At 49.0% G+C, this 20,139-nt stretch overlaps 1 protein-coding gene across 1 annotated transcript in view; it reads right to left on the reverse strand.

Annotated features, from left to right (window-relative positions):
- TDRD6 (tudor domain containing 6) overlaps window positions 1–20,139 on the reverse strand; it is a 408,994-nt gene that overhangs the window by 298,626 nt on the left and 90,229 nt on the right. Inside the window, 1 exon segment of the mRNA XM_029596059.1 lies at window positions 167–256. Coding sequence (XP_029451919.1) covers window positions 167–256 — 90 coding nt within the window.

Consider the following 20,139-nt stretch of genomic DNA (forward strand, 5'->3'; position numbering starts at 1 on the left):
ACTTAATGCTAAAACTTCTCAGAATCTGTATCACTTATCCCAAATTATAACAAAATAAAAAAACTCACATTTTCTTATTTCTCTAAAAAAAAAACAACCCTAACAATCCAAATTATTTACAATTGGCAAACAACCCAAAACAAAGGAGCTAACTGCGAACACACACCTGATCTGCAATCTCAGCTGACTGTGGTAAAGTATTCCACACATTCACTGGATCAACAGTCACTTCATCACCATTAGAAAGGATCAACACCTGTAAAGAGAAACAAAAATGTTTTATATTTTCATTGTATTTTTTTGTGTTGATTTGTTCACATCAGGCAACTTATCAAAGTTAAGAAGGCTTTTTATATGAACAGTGAAATGAATAAACAAAAGTTAAGGGTCATTCACATGTCCACTCTGTTGTCATAAAAACTTACATTTCAATAGTTTCATCAAAGAAAGATCAGCTACATACTTTTAGCTTAAATATGTATTTTTTATACCTCCAAAAAAAAAAAATAAATAAAAGGTGAAAAATATTGATGGGCAATGTTCAGTCTGTGCTGGTATGACAAGAAAGAAGAAATTACTACTTACCTGATAATTTCCTTTTCTTTAATAAGGACAGGTGGATCCAAAAACACTGGGTTATACACCTCTACCAGCAGATGGAGATGGAGCAAAGTTGACATCACAGTATATATATACCCCTGCACTGACATCAGCCTACCAGTATTCTCTGCAAAAGCCAACTGTGGACAAACTAACAAAACTTGGATTATTAACAAATAACCATAAGAAAATTATTCCTCACCTGCTAATTTTCGTTCCTGTAATACCATGGATCAGTCCAGACGGTGGGTTATGTTCCCCGTCCAGCAGATGGAGTCAGAATAAAAACTCGAGAGGGGGCACTATATAAGCCCCTCCCTTTTCCTCAATTTTCAGTAAACTACACTAGCAAAGCCAACAAGAAAGGAGATAGAGGGATCAAGTACAGAGAAGCCCGAAAACAAGGCCAAAAAAGTGAAATTTGACTAAACATTACCCCAGAGGGAACTTGCCAACAGAACGTGAACCATAACTAACACTGGAAAAAATCCCAGGAAACAGAGAGAAATAACAGAAAGACTGACCTTCGAGCGGAGTCAACAATCCCAACTGAGAAGAGAAAAACCCCGTAAAATACAGGGAGGGCGTCTGGACTGATCCATGGTACCACAGGAACGAAAATTAGCAGGTGAGGAATAATTTTCTTTTCCCTGTACGTACCAGGATCAGTCCAGACGGTGGGGTGTACCAAAGCTTCCCTTACTATGGGTGGGCCACAGACAGCCCCGCTCGAAGGACTCTATCCCCAAAAGAATCCAAACCTGGCGCCCGGACATCTAAACGATAATGGCGCGCAAAGGTGTGGAGAGACGTCCACGTGGCCGCCCTGCAGATCTCCTGGGGAGATACCGAAGAACTTTCCACCCAGGAAGTCGCCTGGGACCGAAGTGAATGTGCCCGAACAGAAATTGGAAGGATTTTCCCGGCTCCAAGATATGCGGCTGAGATCGCCCCTTTGAGCCAACGGGCAACAGTTGCTTTGGAGGCCAGATGACCCTTCCGAGGACCCGACCAGAGTACGAATAAGTGGTCCAAGAGACGAAACTCGTTAGTGACCAATAGATATTGAAGGAGACACCTTCTGACATCAAGCTTGCAGAGTTCCCTGGGTTCGGAAGCGAAGGAAGGCAAATCGACAGATTGGTTAATATGGAAAGCTGAGACTACCTTTGGTAAGAACGACGGGGCCGTGCGTAAAGAGACTCCTTCGTCAGTAAAGCGAAGATATGGCTCACGACAAGACAACGCCTGAAGCTCCGAAATACGACGGGCCGAACAGATAGCCACCAGAAATATTGTCTTGAGGGTGAGATCTTTGATAGAAGCCGACCTAAGAGGCTCGAAAGGTGGCCCGCTCAGTATACGAAGTACTAAGTTAAGATTCCAAGACAGACAAGGCGGCCCTCAAGGGTGGCTTCAGGTGTCTAGCACCTTGCAGAAAACGTACAATATCTGGGTGAGTCGACAGCCTTGAGTCCTGCCCATTGTGCAGGAAAGCCCTTAACGCCGCAACTTGTACCCTAAGTGAATTATAGGCTAACCCCAAATCCAGACCGGCCTGCAAGAAGGAAAGGACTTGCGTCACCGAAGCAGAGACCGGACGAATAGAACGCTCCTGGCACCATACCTCAAAGACTTTCCAGACGCGCACGTAAGTGACAGAGGTAGATGTCTTGCGTGTCCTTAGGAGAGTGGAAATCACTCCCTCGGAGTATCCACGGCGTCTCAACTTGCGCCTCTCAAAAGCCAAGCCGCAAGACAGAAGCGATCTGCCTGCTCAAAAAATATAGGACCCTGTCGCAGTAGGTGGAAGAGATGATAGAGCCGCAGGGGTCCCTCCGCCGCTAGATGAAGAAGGTCCGCAAACCAGGGCCGTCGGGGCCATTCCGGTGCCACTAGAATGACTGGACCCGGATGGCTCTCTATGCGACGGAGAACCTTCCCCACCAGGGGCCACGGAGGGAAGACATACAGTAAGATCTTCCAAGGCCACAGTAGAACCAGGGCATCGACTCCTTCCACCCCGTATTCTCTTCGTCGGCTGAAGAATCGAGGGGCCTTTGCGTTTGCGGCCGTGGCCATGAGGTCCATGTGAGGAGTCCCCCAGCGGGAGGTTATTAGACTCATCGCTTCCTCCGAAAGCTCCCATTCTCTGGGATCTAAGCGCTGTCGGCTTAAGAAGTCCGCCTGTATATTGTCCACGCCCACAATGTGAGAGGCTGCCAGACTCCTCAAGTTGACCTCCACCCACTGCATCAGTCTGTCCGCTTCCAGCGAGACGTGACTGCTCCTTGTGCCCCCCTGACGGTTGATGTACGATACCGTGGTCACGTTGTCTGATAGGACCCTGACCGCCCGATGGCGGACCAAGGGAAGAAACTCCTGCAATGCCAGGCGCACCGCTCTCGTTTCCAGACAGTTGATGGGCCACCGGGACTGTTCTGCTGTCCAAGTGCCCTGAATGGAATCCGCCCCGCAGACCGCTTCCCCAGCCGGTCAGACTTGCATCCATGGTGACGACCACCCAGTCTGGAACCTCCAGGGAGACCTCTCGTGCTAGGTGGCGAGGAACCAGCCACCAGCGGAGACTGAGCCTTGCAACAGTCTGTATTGGGAGAACCTCCTGAAATTCCCGCGACACTGGCTTCCAACGGGATTAACAAGGCCCACTGAAGAGGACGCAGATGCGCAAACGCCCACGGGACTAGGTCTATGGTGGAGGCCATGTATCCCAATACCTGTAGGTAGTTCCATGCTGTGGGTGCCTGGAGAGATTGGAACTGGAGGATCTGTTCGCGCAAGGCATGTGCCCGGTCCTCGCTTAGAAACACCTGTCCCAGATTGGTATCGAAGCGCTCACCCAGAAAATTCAACGACTGGGATGGAGAGAGACTGCTCTTGGGAAAGTTGATGATCCACCCTTAGGACCGAAGTAATCGCACCACCTTGCTGACCGCTTGGATCCCCTCGGTGCGAGATTTTGCCCGGATAAGCCAGTCGTCCAGGTAAGGGTGCACCAGAACCCCATCACGGCGCAGGGCTGCGGCCACAACCACCATAATCTTTGTAAAAACCCGTGGAGCTGTCGCCAAACCGAACGGGAGTGCTTGAAACTGAAAATGCTGTCCTAGAATTTTGAAACTAAGATAGCGGTGGTGCGCCCTGTGAATCGGGATATGCAGGTAACCTTCCGTTATATCCAAGGATGCAAGGAATTCCCCTGGGTGGACCGCCTCCAGCACTGAGCGTAGAGTTTCCATGCGGAAACGTGGGACCCGGAGGTACTGGTTGACAGTCTTGAGGTCCAGGATGGGCCGAAAATTGCCCTCTTTCTTGGGCAACACAAAATAAATGGAATAATGACCCCGAGCCAGTTCGGCAGCAGATACTGGGGTAATTGCCCCCAAAGAGAGAAGACGGTCGAGAGTTTGCCGGACTGCTTGTCTCTTGAGAACAGAGCCGAAGGGGGAGAAAAGAAACCTATCTCTGGGCGGGCGGACAAAATCCAAGGCATAGCCGTGTCTTAGATATCCAGGACCCACTGATCCGACGTGATTCGGGCCCATTCCCCGTAGAAGCGGGCAATGCAAACCCCCAGTCTGGGAATCGGATCGCAGGTCAGCCTGGCATCATTGGGGTTTAGAGGAAGAACTCTGAGGCTGTCCTCCCTTGCCGGGCCTGCGGCCCTGAAAGAACCGGTTCCAGGTCTGCGAACGAAAAGGAGAAGTCCGAGACTGTTGATGCTGCTGTTGCTGCTGTCTGGGAGGACGGTATCGTCGTTGAGTACGGGAGCGATACCTGGTGGAGCTGAAGGACCTAGATGTCCGCGGCCTGTCCTCCGGAAGCTTGTAAATCGCATTCTCGTTGAGGGACTTGATGATCTGGTCCAAGTCCTCTCCAAAGAGAAACTTACCTTTAAAAGGAAGCGAGCCTAAGCGTGTTTTGGAAGAGGCATCCGCTGACCAGTTTCGCAACCACAGAAGCCGACAGGCCGAGACCGCAGCAACTATCGATCGGGCCTGGACCCGAAGGAGGTCATAGAAGGCATCTGCTCCATAAGCGAGCACGGATTCTAAACGATCCGCCTGCTGAGCTTCAGCATCCGGAAGAACCTGGGAGGTGAGCAATTGTTGAACCCATCGGAGTCCCGCTCTTTGTGCAAGAGAACTGCAGATGGTCGCTCGGAGGCCCAATGCTGAAACCTCAAAGATTCTTTTAAGATAAACCTCCAACTTCCTGTCCTGGAGATCCTTGAGCGCTGTACTGCCCGTGACCGGGATGGTAGTGCTCTTAGTTACGGCCGAAACTGCGGAATCCACAGAAGGAACTTTGAGGAGCTCCAAAAAATCTTCTGGCAGAGGATAAAGTTTGTTCATTGCTCTACTGACCTTGAGAGAGGCCTCCGGTGAATCCCATTCTCTAGAGATCAGTTGCAAAAAGGTGGAATGAGTTGGAAACGCCTTCGACAGAGGACGAAGGCCTGCCAGCAAAGGGTCCCCCTTTCTGCCCTGACAAGAGGCTGCTACCGGTTCTCGGGGAGCATCAATATCCATTTCCTGGAGAATATGAGGAATTAGATCATCCAGCTCATCATACTGAAAAATTCGTAGGACCCTTGGGTCATCCCCTTCCACCTGAGAAGTGAACGTGGGATCATCCTCTGCATCCGGGAGCGGGTCCCCTGTCGGGGGGTTGCTGGGGCCACCCACTGGGGCCTGCGGGACCCGGGAGGGTCCTGGGTCTCCTGCGTGAGGTAACGCCCTATCCTGGGAAGAAGACCCCTCCAGGGACGATCCCAGACGCGCCCGTTTAGGAGGAGGGAGTCCCCCAGGAGTCTCCAAGGGCTGAGACTTGCACTGTAAGAAAGCCCGGTGCATAAGAAGCACGAACTCGGGCGAAAACTCCAGAGGTCCATGAGGAAAACTATCCTGGTGCTCCCCTCCACGACCGCCAGGTTCCGGGCCAGGGAGTGGCGCAGAGCAGGAGGGCAACACCGGAGTCGGGCCTTCAGTATCTTCCTCCCCTTCCAAAAACAAAATGGCCACCGTTCCCGCGCTCAGAGGGAACGGGGCCTGCTGCTTTCGAGACACGCAGTCCTCACAGCGAGGACCCGCGGACTCGTCGTCCTGTCGTTCGGTGACTTCACACTCAAAAATGCAGGAGTCACAGAAGCCCTCCCGTGAGAGCCGACCAGCCTGCCTGCCGCAGGCAGAAAACTCAGAGGAGCGTGGCATGGTCTGTTCGGCTTTTTTTTTTTTTTTTTTAAAGGACTGACAGGAAAAAAGAGCGCGCGATTCGCACTGCAGAAACGCCGCGGGCACACAGACCTCCCCTCCCCCACCGACCCAGAGAGAGCGCCGAAGGACTAAACCTCCCGGCGTCCGACGGTCCCGGGAGAAGGATTCGCGAACCGTGGGTCGGTAACAGCTGAAACTAATTTAAAATAACGGGGGAGGGAGGGGGAGTGACTAGCACCACTAGTATGCACCCCGGGTCCGGCCCGAATACAGAGAGTACAACAAGAAAACCTGAGGAAAATTTTTTTTTTTTTTTTTTTTTTTTTTAATACAAGAAAACTCCCCAACACTCCCCCAATACCCAAAGAAGGATGCCCTGAAAAAACGGAGGGGGGGGGAAGGGGGGGAATAAAAGAAATGAGGTACAGACCTGGCAGCAAGCACTTCACGACTCAAAAGGCAGAAACCTGCTGAGTCTCCTCAGAAAACTAAATTGTTTCAAAATTATACCTTTTACGTATTTACTTGATCCCTTTATGAGAAAAAAGCAAAAGAAAACAGAAAACTAGAAAACCTAATCTCCTGCACTGGGGACTGCAGAGTCCCCTGCTCACATCTGCTAGAGTCAGAAGAATACTGAAGATTAAGGAAAGGGGAGGGGCTTATATAGTGCCCCCTCTCGAGTTTTTATTCTGACTCCATCTGCTGGACGGGGAACATAACCCACTGTCTAGACTGATCCTAGTACGTACAGGGAATCCAGCATTCAGCCAACAGGAAAACACTGAGCTCAGAGTGTAATAACACTAGTCTAGGGACTGGAGAAACTCTTACCAGTAACCCCTGGAACACGCGGTCAACTCAGGAGGACAAAAGCACAACCATCCAGCAGCCAAGGGTGGGAAGGTGGATCTACCTATCCTTAAAAGGAAATTATCAGGCAAGTAGTAATTTCTCCTCATAGCATATGGACAGGCAGATCCAAAACCAACAGGATGTACCAAAACTACTCCTGAACAGGGCAGGAGGCTGTCTGCGGTCCAATCAATACCACACGAGAAAAGGTTGTGTCCTCCCAGGCCTGCACATCTAAGCAGGCAATCTGTCTTCTTGACAGAGTTTAGAAACCTCCAAATACCTTAAGATATGCCTCTTGACATCCAAGGGCCATAAGACTATATTCCCCCATATCTCTTTCCCTGTCCAGAGATGCAGGGAAATTGACTGATTCAAATGAAAATCTGGGACCACGTTTGGCAAAAACGAAGGAACAGTGTGCAGCTGTATCACCCCCTGGAGTCACCAGTAGAAAAGGCTCCCAACAAGATAAGGCCTGCAGCTCAGAACCTCTTCACGCTGACAAACTGCCACAAGAAACAGTTTTCAAGGTCAGTAAACTCAAGGAAAGACTATGCATCCGTCAAAAAGTGGGGCCTGCCAAAAAATCCCAAACTAGATTAAGACTCTGCAAAGGCACCGTCAAGGGACGACAAAGATGCTTCAATCCTTTTAAGAAACGGGCCACATCTGGATGAGCTGACAAGGGTCCACCATTCACCTAATCTTGGAAACAGGCAAGAGCCACCACCTTTAATGAATTGAGGGCCAAACCTTTATTCAGTCCATCCTGCAAAAATTCCAAAATGAGTGGGATCTTAACCGAACGAGAAAGAACCCTCGATCAACAACTAACCATGAAGAAATACATTAACTCCATACTTAAAGAAGGTTTTTTCAAACTCAATGTCCTGAAAAAACTCAAACCTCTGTTATACACCCAAGATCTCCGTACAGTGATCCAAGCCCCCATCTCTGCCAAACTGGACTACTGTAACGCGCTCTTCCTAGGGCTCCCCTATTCCACGATAAAACCCCTACAAATGCTGCAAAATGCAACAGCAAGAATCATCTCAAATACCCGTAAATATGAGCATATCACCCCCATCCTCAGATCTACATTGGCTCCCCATCCTCTCCCGTATTCACTACAAAGCCCTAACCATTGTACACAAATCCATTCACTCAAATCCAACTGGCTAGTCATTCCTCTTAACCTCCACCACTCCACACGGCCCACCAGAACTGCTACCGTGTTTCCCCGAAAATAAGACATCCCCCAAAAATAAGACCTAGTAGTGATTTTGCCGAATTCTTCAATATAAGACCTCCCCCGAAAGTAAGGCATCCCTTGTAAACAGGGGCGGATTGACCTATCGGGGGATCGGGCTTCCCCCGGTGGGCCGGTCAATCCTGTGACATCATTTTTTTTAAATTTTTTTTTTTTCAAATAAAGTTTCCAAAGTATTAGGGGCAGACGCGAGCAGTGGTATCCCGAGGGGAGCCAATGCCCCCGGGCACAAGGAGGCTCATGCGGCCGCTGAGCCTCCTTGCCCGAAGAAAAAGATCGCGTTCAAATGCGCTGATGCTCTTTCTCCTTCCTGCCTATGCGGCCCCGGAAGTAAACGTTGCCAGAGCCGCATGGGCAGGAAGAAGAAAGAGCATCAGCGCGTGCAGAAGAGGAGCCGCCGCGGGCTGCTGCAAATCCCAAGTCGCAGCGGCCCAAGAAGAGGAAGAGGTCCGGTAGCGAGGAAGAGGCCCGAGAAGTTCAGGGCCGCTGCAAAGCCCATCCTGCGGCGACCCGCGAAGAGGAGGCCCAAAGGTGAGAGAGAGGCTGAGGGTCTGTAGAGGGTGTGTGCGTGCGTGTATGAGATGAGTTGAGAGATTGTGTGTGGGAGTGAGGATCTGAATGTTTGCAGAGGCAGCATGTGAGAGCCTCTGTGTGTGTGAGAGAGACAGCGTGTGACAGTGAGAGCCTATGCTTGAGCAAGACAGCATGTGGGAGTGAGAGAGAGCCTGTGTGTGTGAGCGTCAGACAGCATGTGCCAGTGAGAGACTGTGTGTGTGTGTGAGAGAGAGAGAAATGCATGTGAGAATGAGAACCTGACTGTGTTTGAGGGAAGAAGACGGAGAGAAAAGAAATACGGAAGAAAAAAGGACAATATAAAAGGAATTGGCAAAAAAATAAGAAAGGGAAGGTGGAAAAAAAAAAGCCTGTGACCAACCGATTAGAAAACTAACATCAGCCAGCAAAGGTAAAAAAAAAAAAAAATTTACTTTTTAGTGATTGGCACACGTAATCTTTGGGAATGTGCAAGAATAGCACTTTCTCTATGCGGATCTCACAATGTACGAGATCAGCATGGAGAAAGTGGAAGCCCACGGGGCCTGCACAGAGGAGGCAGCAGAATGGGCTTCAGTGTCAGTAGCAGCAATCGGCGCCTCTCCAATAGCCATGTGGCAGCAGTGACAGTGGCATCAAGATTACTGACATCTGGGGATGGTGGCAGTACCAGTAGGGGGGACCCCTTCCAAGCAGTGTGCAGAGGTTCAAAAGCAGCAGAGTCAGCCCAAGCTGACTACCATGAATGCTGCACACTCCTACCTTTCTCTGACAGCACACTGGTGAGGCATGGCTGATGCAGGGGCAGCCAGCAGCTCAACGGTATTAGACATCCCCTGAAAATAAGGCCTAGTGCATCTTTGGTAGCAAAAATTAATATAAGACACTGTCTTATTTTCGGGGAAACAGGGTAATAGAGGCACTCTACTTGTACCCTCTCTAAAAACAGCCCACCTTGCTTCCACACGCAACTGTGCCCTCTCAATTGCTGGCCCTTCACTCTGGAATTCCCTGCCTCCAAATCTGCGCCTCGAACTATCAAGTTTAAAAAGAAATTAAAAACTTGGTTATTCAAACGAGCCTACCCGGAATAGTCCTGCTCACAAAATGTCAGCCCATGCGCATCTATTCAACGATACCACTATCCTGCTGTTAATATCTCTATGTTCATTAGATGTTACTGTTTTAACCTATTTTCCATGCTGCACTGTTGCCCCTTCCCAGTTCCTACTCCCTGTTAAAATGTATTTTCTAACCTGTAGTTCAAATGTTAACTGGTATGATGTCCCTACTAATACCAGTATATAAAAGACTTTAATTAAAATAAATACATCTTCACCCAAGCCTCAAACACTCACCAAACTCATACGAGGCTAAGGAAGTGGAGAACGTTCTTGCTTGTAGTAAGGTAGCAATCGCCGAAGTAGAATAGCCATGCTTCAGCAACTGAGCCCTCTCAACGGCCATACCATAAGACAAAATGAGTCGAAAATTCACGAGAAACAGGCCCCTATGGTAGCAGATTCCTGCAAGATGGAAACTGGAGGAGAGAGTCCACCAGGAGCCTTTGCAAATATGCATATCACATGCCTACCTGGTGCGAAGGTGGCGGACCTCACGCGTCACCTAGATAGAATTTTGGATTTTAGACAGTGCTGGGGAGGAGCCGGTTGTCGTGGTACATGTGGGCCCCAACGACATAGGAAAATGTGGGAGGGAGGTTCTGGAAGCCAAATTTAGGCTCTTAGGTAGAAAGCTTAAATCCAGAACCTCCAGGGTAGCATTCTCTGAAATGCTCCCTGTTCCACGCGCAGGTCACCAGAGGCAGGCACAGCTCCGGAGTCTCAATGCGTGGATGAGACGATGGTGCAAGGAAGAGGGATTCAATTTTGTTAGGAACTGGGGAACCTTTTGGGGAAGGGGGACTCTCTTCCAAAGGGATGGGCTCCACCTTAACCAGGGTGGAACCAGACTGCTGGCACTAACCTTTAAAAAGGAGATAGAGCAGCTTTTAAACTAGAACAAAGGGGAAAGCAGACAGTCGCTCAGCAGCGCATGGTTCGGAGAGAGGTATCTTTAAAGGATACTAATGATGCATTAGAATTAGGGCATCCCGACAGTGAGGTTCCAATAATTAGAAAAGTAGTCCAAGTGCCTGTAACTAAAAACTCACCTGAGCTAAAAAATTCTAACTTATCCCTATCAATTAAAAAGCAGAATGAAAATACAAACAAAAAACAAACTTTGAAATGTTTGTATGCTAATGCCAGAAGTCTAAGAAGTAAGATGGGAGAATTAGAATGTATAGCAGTGAATGATGACAGACTTAGTTGGCATCTCAGAGACATGGTGGAAAGAGGATAACCAATGGGACAGTGCTATACCGGGATACAAATTATATCGCAATGACAGAGAGGAGCACTCGGGAGGAGGTGTGGTGCTTTATGTCTGGGATGGCATAGAGTCCAACAGGATAAACATCCTGCATGAGACTAAATACAAAATTGAATCTTTATGGGTAGAAATCCCTTGTGGGTCGGGGAAAACTATAGTGATAGAGGTATACTACCGTACACCTGGTCAAGATGGTGAGACGGACAGTGAAATGCTAAGAGAAATTAGGGAAGCTAACCAAATTGGTAGTGTGGTAATAATGGGAGACTTCAATAACCTCAATATTGACTGGGTAAATGTATCATCGGGTCAGGCTAGAGAGAACGTTCCTGGATGGAATAAATGATAGCTTTATGGAGCAGTTGGTTCAGGAACTGACGAGAGAGGGAGCAATTTTAGATCTAATTCTCAGTGGAGCACAGGACTTGGTGAGAGAGGTAACGGTGGTGGGGCCGCTTGGCAATAGTGATCATAATATGATCAAATTTGATTTAATGACTGGAAGAGGAACAGTGTGCAAATCCAAGGCTCTCGTGCTAAACTTTCAAAAGGGAAACTTTGATAAAATGAGAAAAATTGTTAGAAAAAAACTGAAAGGAGCAGCTACAAAAGTAAAAAATGTCCAAGAGGCGTGGTCATTGTTAAAAAATACCATTCTAGAAGCACAGTCCAGATGTATTCCAAACATTAAGAAAGGTGGAAAGAAGGTAAAACGATTACCGGCATGGTTAAAAGGGGAGGTGAAAGAAGCTATTTTAGCCAAAAGATCTTCATTCAAAAATTGGAAGAAGGATCCAACAGGATAAAGTATAAACGTAAGACATTGATAAGACAGGCTACGAGAGAATTTGAAAAGAAGTTGGCTGTAGAGGCAAAAACTCACAGTAAAAATGTTTTTAAATATATCCGAAGCAGAAAGCCTGTGAGGGAGTCAGTTGGACCGTTAGATGATCGAGGGGTTAAAGGGGCACTTAGAGAAGATAAGGCCATCGCGGAAAGATTAAATGATTTCTTTGCTTCGGTGTTTACTGAAGAGGATGTTGGGGAGGTACCCGTAATGGGGAAGGTTTTCATGGGTAATGATTCAGATGGACTGAATCAAATCACGGTGAACCTAGAAGATGTGGTAGGCCTGATTGACAAAATGAAGAGTATTAAATCACCCGGACGGTATACACCCCAGAGTTCTGAAGGAACTAAAAAATGAAATTTCAGACCTATTAGTAAAAATTTGTAACTTATCATTAAAATCATCCATTGTACCTGAAGACTGAAGGATAGCAAATGTAACCCCAATATTTAAAAAGGGCTTCAGGGGCAATCCGGGAAACTACAGACCGGTTAGCCTGACTTCAGTGCCAGGAAAAATAGTGGAAAAAGTGTTCTAAACATCAAAATCACAGAACATATAGAAATACATGGTTTAATGGAACAAAATCAGCATGGCTTTACCCAGGGCAAGTCTTACCTCACAAATCTGCTTCACCTTTTTGAAGGAGTTAATAAACATGTGGATAAAGGTGAACTGGTAGATATAGTAAACTTGGATTTTCAGAAGGCGTTTGACAACGTTCCTCATGAGAGGCTTCTAGGAAAAGTAAAAAGTCATGGGATAGGTGGTGATGGCCTTTCATGGATTGCAAACTGGCTAAAAGACAGGAAACAGAGAGTAGGATTACATGGACAATTTTCTCATTGGAAGGGAGTGGTCAGTGGAGTGCCTCAGGGATCTGTATTGGGACCCTTACTTTTCAATATATTTATAAATGATCTGGAAAGAAATACGAGTGAGATAATCAAATTTGCAGATGACACAAAATTGTTCAGAGTAGTTAAATCACAAGCAGATTGTGATAAATTGCAGGAAGACCTTGTGAGACTGGAAAATTGGGCATCCAAATGGCAGATGAAATTTAATGTGGACAAGTGCAAGGTGATGCATATAGGGAAAAATAACCCATGCTATAATTACACAATGTTGGGTTCCATATTAGGTGCTACAACCCAAGAAAGAGATCTAGGTGTCAGTGGATAACACATTGAAATCGGTTCAGTGTGCTGCGGCAGTCAAAAAAGCAAACAGAATGTTGGGAATTATTAGAAAGGAAATGGTGAATAAAACGGAAAATGTCATAATGCCTCTGTATCGCTCCATGGTGAGACCGCACCTTGAATACTGTGTACAATTCTGGTCGCCGCATCTCAAAAAAGATATAATTGCGATGGAGAGGGTACAGAGAAGGGCTACCAAAATGATAAGGGGAATGGAACAACTCCCCTATGAGGAAAGACTAAAGAGGTTAGGACTTTTCAGCTTGGAGAAGAGACGACTGAGGGGGGATATGATAGAGGTGTTTAAAATCATGAGAGGTCTAGAACGGGTAGATGTGAATCGGTTATTTACTCTTTCGGATAATAGAAAGACTAGGGGGTACTCCATGAAGTTACCATGGGGCACATTTAAAACTAATCTGAGAAAGTTCTTTTTTACTCAATGCACAATTAAACTCTGGAATTTGTTGCCAGAGGATGTGGTTAGTGCAGTTAAGTGTAGCTGTGTTTAAAAAAGGATTGGATAAGTTCTTGGAGGAGAAGTCCATTACCTGCTATTAAGTTCACGTAGAGAATAGCCACTGCCATTAGCAATGGTAACATGGAATAGACTTAGTTTTTGGGTACTTGCCAGGTTCTTATGGCCTGGATTGGCCACTGTTGGAAACAGGATGCTGGGCTTGATGGACCCTTGGTCTGACCCAGTATGGCATTTTCTTATGTTCTTATGTCTTCTGGACCAATCTGGTGCCACGAGAAGCATCATCCCTGAGTGACTCTTGATCTTCCAAATCATTCTGTCCAACATTGGCCACTGGAAAAAGGCAAACAGTACCCTTGCCCTCCAACCACTCCTGCACAAATTTATCGATGCCCAAGGACTTTTGATCTCTCCTGCGACTGAAGCGGCGAGGAACCTTTGTATTGTAATAAGTCGCCAGCAGGTCCAGAAACAGAAGGCCCCAGCGATCTACTATGAGCTGGAATGCCTCGTTTGACAATTCCCATTATCCTGGAGAAAGACTGCTGAGAAAGTCAGCACTTACATTGTCTTTCCTGCAATGTGCAAGGCTGAGATGCACTGCCGCTGATTCCATGAGTTGGACTATTTCCTGTGACTCTTGCTGGATCTTGGTTCCACCCTACCGACTGATGTAAGCCACCATCATAAGAACATGTCATACTGGGTCAGACCAAGGGTCCATCAAGCCCAGCATCCTGTTTCCAACAGTGGCCAATCCAAGCCATAAGAACCTGGCAAGTACCCAAAAACTAAGTCTATTCCATGTAAATAAAATAAATAAATAAAATAATAAATTTAGGCTTTCCCTGCTGAGGAAGTCTGCTGTGGTATTGTCCTTCCCAGCGATGTGGACGGCGGAGATGTCCTGAAGATTCACCTCTGCCCAAGTCATCAGAGGGGCGATCTCCAGAGATACCTGTCGGCTTCTGGTTCCGCCCTGACGATTGATGTATGCCACCATGGTGGCGTTGTCGGACATCACTCTGACTGCTCTGTTCTGCAGTCTGTGGGCAAATTGAAGGCATGCCAATCGGACAGCCCGGGCCTCTAGACGGTTGATGTTCCACGCCGACACTTCTCTGTTCCACCGCCCTTGCGCGGTGAGTTCTTCGCAGTGTGCGCCCCAGCCGCTTAGGCTGGCATCTGTGGTGAGCAAAATCCATGTGGGTGAGGACATCTTCGATCCCCTGCTCATATGGTTGGACTGCAACCACCACCGTAACTGGGTCCGCACTCGGGCTGGTAGAGGTAGGTGCGTGCAGTAGGTCCGTAGACGGGGGCTCCAGCGAGAGAGCAGGGCGTGTTGGAGAGGTCTCATATGGGCCCGCGCCCAGGGCACCACTTCCAGGGTGGATGCCATGAGACCAAGAACCTGCAGATAATCCCAGGCGGTGGGTCGACTGGTTCCTATCAAATACTGGATACGCTGCTGAAGTGTCAACGTCCTCTTGGTGGTGAGACTGACCGTGTCTGCCCGGGTGTCGAACTGTACTCCCAGGTATTCCAGTGACTGGGAAGGCTGTAGGCAGCTCTTGCCGAGGTTGATAACCCAGCCCAGGCTTTCCAGAAGGGCTATCACTCTGTCGGTGGTCCGAAGGCTCTCCTCTCGAGACTTTGCCCTGATCAGCCAGTCGTCTAGGTAGGGATGGACCAGAATTCCTTCCCGACTGAGCGCCGCCGCTACTACTACCTTGGTGAATGTCCGTGGCGATGTCGCCAACCCAAAGGGCAGAGCCCGAAACTGGAAGTGGCAGCCTAGAACCTTGAAGCGTAGGTAGCGCTGATAATCCGGATGGATCGGGATATGCAGGTATGCCTCTGACAGGTCTAATGCCGTGAGGAATTCCCCTGGCTGTACTGCGGCCTTGACGGAGCGTAGAGTTTCCATGCGAAACCTCGGGACCCGTAAGTATCGATTGACCGACTTGAGGTCCAGGACAGGCCGAAAGGTACCCCCTTTCTTGGGTACCATGAAATAGATGGAATAATGGCCAGAATTCACTTCCCAGGCAGGTACTGGGATGATGGCTTTCAAGGACAGGAGCCGTGCCAGGGTAGCTTCCAATGCTGCCTTGAGTATGGGACACGAAGATTCCACAAACTTGTCCGGAGGGAGATGATGAAAGTCCAGATAATATCCCTCCCGGATAACGGCGAGAACCCACTGGTCCGATGTAATCTCGACCCATCTGGGGTAGAAGAGGGTCAACCGTCCCCCAGATGAATCGGCGGATTCTCATTGGGAGGCGCGGCCGGGACCCGAGCCCGGGCCCGCTCCCCTCTTGCGCTGCTTGGTCCGAAAGGACTGATTCCTGGCCGGAGGACGTGGTGCTGGTAACGACCCCTGTAAGGAACGAAACGCTGGGAACTCCTGCCCCTGGAGGGCCTTGGAAAGGCGCGCTGGCCCCTTCGGAACCGATCTTCCGGCAATCTGGGCACTGGAGAGGCGCCCCATGCACTGGCCAGTTTATCAAGGTCGCTGCCAAATAGAAAAGAGCCCTTGAAGGGCAATCTGGTGAAGCGGGTTTTAGAAGGCGCATCAGCCGACCATCTTCGGATCCAGAGCTGCCTTCTGGCGGCTACGGAGGATGAAATCCCCTTAGCTGTTGTCCGGACCAGGTCAGATGCTGCATCCGTAAGGAATGAAAGAGCGGATTCCATGTCTGCCGCTGGAGCATTGTTTCTAACCTGTGACAAACAGGCACGCGTCACCACCGTGCAGCAGGTGGCGATCCGTAAAGATAAAGCTGCCACCTCAAAGGCCTGACGCAGAATGGCGTCCAGTCGCCGATCATGCGGCTCCCTGAGGGCCGTCCCCCCTTCAACTGGAATGGTAGTGCGCTTGACCACAGCACTAATCAAGGCGTCCACCTGAGGGCACGCCAGCAGATCCTGGATAGCTGGTGCCAATGGGTACATGCTCGTCAGAGCCCGACCCCCTTTGAAGGCAGCCGCTGGAGCCGCCCATTCTAAATCAATCAGTTGTTGCGCCGCCTGTAAGAATGGAAAATGGCGGGCCGTAGGACGAAGACCTTCCAGCAGGGGGTTCTGTGCAGAAGGTACCGAAGCGCTGGGACCTGTAATATCCAATTCTGCCAGACACTGAGACACCAGGTCGGAGAGATCCTCCTTAGGGAAGAACCGCCTCATGGTTCGATATGGCTCAGTCCCTGGAGGGAGGTCCCCCTCGTCCGGGAGTTCGGACTCGTCCTGTGAGACCTCCTGGTCTGACTGATCTGGGCTATCCAGCGGTGAGAAGTCCCGCTCGCGATAAGGTTGTGACGGTCCATGAACCGGATCCGCAGGAGCTGCTACCACAGCAGCCGCCGCAGGCGCAGCCACCGCAGGAACAACAGGAACAGCAGGAACCGCAGGGCCTGGATGGGCAGCCGTTTGCATCTGTACAAAAGCATGAATTCCCTTAAAGAGATCCACCCAGGAAATGGAAGCAGCCTCTAATCGCCGGGGTACAATCTCCCCCGGGATGCCTGATTGGTCGAGACTGCCCGCTAACTCCGGGGTAGCCCCTGGGGAACTGTCCACAAATCGTGGTTGAGACCGGGCCTGGCCCGAGGGTTGCACGGCCCCCTCACATTGGGCACACAGGGAATCTGGCTCATCCCTGCGCGTGGCCCTAAGGTGGCATGCTGAGCAGAGGCCAAGGGCTGAAATGCCTGAAGCAGGCGGCGCCGTCGCTGAAGACTCTGCAGCTTTCTGATCCATTGAACAATAGGCGCTCAAGAATAATATGCGGCAGCAATAGGCGCTCAAGACAACAGGCGCTAAAGAAAAATATGCGGCAGCAATAGGCGCTTAATACAACAGGCACTCAATAATAAGAGGCGGCAGCAATAGGCGCTTAATACAACAGGTGCTCAATAATAATAAGTGGCAGCAATAGGCGCTTAATACAACAGGCGCTCAATAATAATAAGTGGCAGCAATAGGCGCGCAATACAACAGGCACTCAACAGGAATATGCGGCAGCAATAAGCGCTTAATGTGCCCTCAATAGGCTTTCAGCAATAAGCGACCAGCAATATGCTCGCAATAAGCATTCAATAAGCTTTCAGTAATAAGCGGTCAGCAATATGCTCTTAATAGGCATTCAATAAGCTTTCAGTAATAAGCGACCAGCAAAATGCTCGCAATAGGCATTCAATAAGCTTTCAGTAATAAGCGGTCAGCAATACGCTCTCAATAGGCATTCAATAAACTTTCAGTAATAAGCGGCCAGCAATATGCTCTCAATAGGCATTCAATAAGGTTTCAGTAATAAGCGGCCAGCAATATGCTCTCAATAGGCATTCAATAAGGTTTCAGTAATAAGCGGTCAGCAATATGCTCTCAATAGGCATTCAATAGGCTTTCAGTAATAAGCGGCCAGCAATATGCTCTCAATTTGCATTCAACAGGCTTTCAGCAATATACCGAAACAAAGCCAAGGAGGAAGAAAGCCACGCCTATTACGGGCGCGGAGTACCTGAGCAAGGCCCCACAAGGGCGTCCTCCACAGTGTGCCACGCCGCCGATCCTCTGCGCTTCGGAGACCCGTAGGAAGAGACGTACTCCTTACCAGCTTCGGCGCTTTCCGGCTGGAACACAGGCGGTCTCCGGCTGCGGGGGAAGGGAGCACCTCGCCACCGCAATTGAGGGAATGCACCCGCTACCTCGTCCACGCCGGGACCGAGGGCCTCGTATACCTCACGCGGACTGCGTCCGGGGACTGCGTCACTGCCGCGCTTTGGCAGGACCGAGGACTTTCCCACCGGGGGAGCACGGCAATCACCCCGGGAGCTCGCTGCGGGAGGAACCCTTGGGTATCTACCGCAGGAGCGTGGGGCTCTAAGTCGAATAGACAACAAAACGAAGTAGAATCTAGAATGATAAGAAAAGAGAAAAAAATTAAAGTAGTCTTGGAAAGCACGCTCAACTAGCGTGCAGGCACTCCAAACTGCTTTGGAGACGGAAATTACTGAATAGCTACGCTTCCTGTGGGGATATATACGCCCCCGTGCTGACGTCAGATCCGTCTCCAACTGCTAGCACGCGGATACTATCCCATTTGTTCTGAGTCCATCTGGCTACACGCCAGGAAATAAATGCTTAATATAACAGGCGCGCAACAATAATAATATGTGGCAGCAATATGCGCTTAATACAACAGGCACACAAGAATAATAATATGCGGCAGCAATAGGCACTTAATACAACAGGTGCGCAATAATAATAATATGTTCTCAGCACTAGGCGGTCATGAAAACAGCTCAACTGTATGCAATATGCTCTCAGCAATATGCAGCCAACAATACACGCTTAAAGGCTTTCAATAAGCGCTCAGAAATAAGCGTTTAGCAATACACGCTCAATGGCATTCAATAGGCTCTCAGCAATATGCGGTTAGCAATACACGCTCAATGGCATTCAATAGGCCCTCAGCAATATGCGGTTAGCAATACACGCTCAATGGCATTCAATAGGCTTTCAGCAATAAGCGTTTAGCAATATACGCTCAATGGTAGTCAATAGGCTCTCAGCAATATGCAGTTAGCAATACACGCTCAATGGCATTCAATAGGCTTTCAGCAATATGCGGTTAGCAATACACGCTCAATGGCATTCAATAGGCTTCCAGCAATAAGCGTTTAGCAATATATGGTCAATGGCATTCAATAGGCTTTCAGCAATAAGCATTTAGCAATATATGCTCAATGGCATTCAATAGGCTCTCAGCAATATACGCTCAATGGCATTCAATAGGCTCTCAGCAATAGGCGGTTAGCAATACACGCTCAGGGAGAAATAGAGCCACGCCTATTACGGGCGCTCAATACCTGAACAAGGCCCACAAAATGGCGCCCTCCACGGCGTGCCACGCCGCCGATCCTCTGTTCCTCGGAGACCAGAAATAAGAGATGTACGCCTTACCTGATCCTCGGCGCTTCCCGGCTGGAACCCGGGGGGAGAGGGCAAGTACCTTCACCACCGCGTTTGAGGATATGCACCCGCTGCCTCGTCCACGCCGGGACTGAGGCGCCTCGAAAGCCTCACCCGAACCTCGCCCGGGGGCTGTGTCCCTGGCGCGATTCGGCCACCGGACCGAGGACTTACACCTTCGGGAGAATCACAGAAATCACCCCGGGAAACTCTACTGGGGGAGGGACCTTAGGTTATCACCGCAGGAGTACGGGGCTCGATGCTGTAGAAGTTTGAGTAAGTAGAAAAAGAAAAGAAAAAAAGTAGATTTGGAAAACACGCTCAGCAAGCGTGCAGGCTCTCCAAACTGCTTTGGAGACGGAAATTACTAAGTTGCCACGCTTCCTATGGGGATATAAATACCCCGTGCTGACGTCAAATCCGTCTCCAACTGCTAGCACGCGGATACTATCCCATTTGTTCTGAGTCCATCTGGCTACACGCCAGGAAATGATGCATTAGAATTAGGGCATCCTGACAGTGAGGTTCCAATAATAAGAAAAGTAGTCCAAGTGCCTGTAACTAAAAACTCACCTGAGCTAAAAAAATTCTAACTTATCCCTATCAATTAAAAAGCAGAATGAAAATACAAAACAACAAACTTTGAAATGTTTGTATGCTAATGCCAGAAGTGTAAGAAGTAAGATGGGAGAATTAGAATGTATAGCAGTGAATGA

The sequence above is a fragment of the Rhinatrema bivittatum genome, chromosome 3 (genome assembly GCF_901001135.1).
Source record: "Rhinatrema bivittatum chromosome 3, aRhiBiv1.1, whole genome shotgun sequence".
NCBI lineage: Eukaryota > Metazoa > Chordata > Amphibia > Gymnophiona > Rhinatrematidae > Rhinatrema > Rhinatrema bivittatum.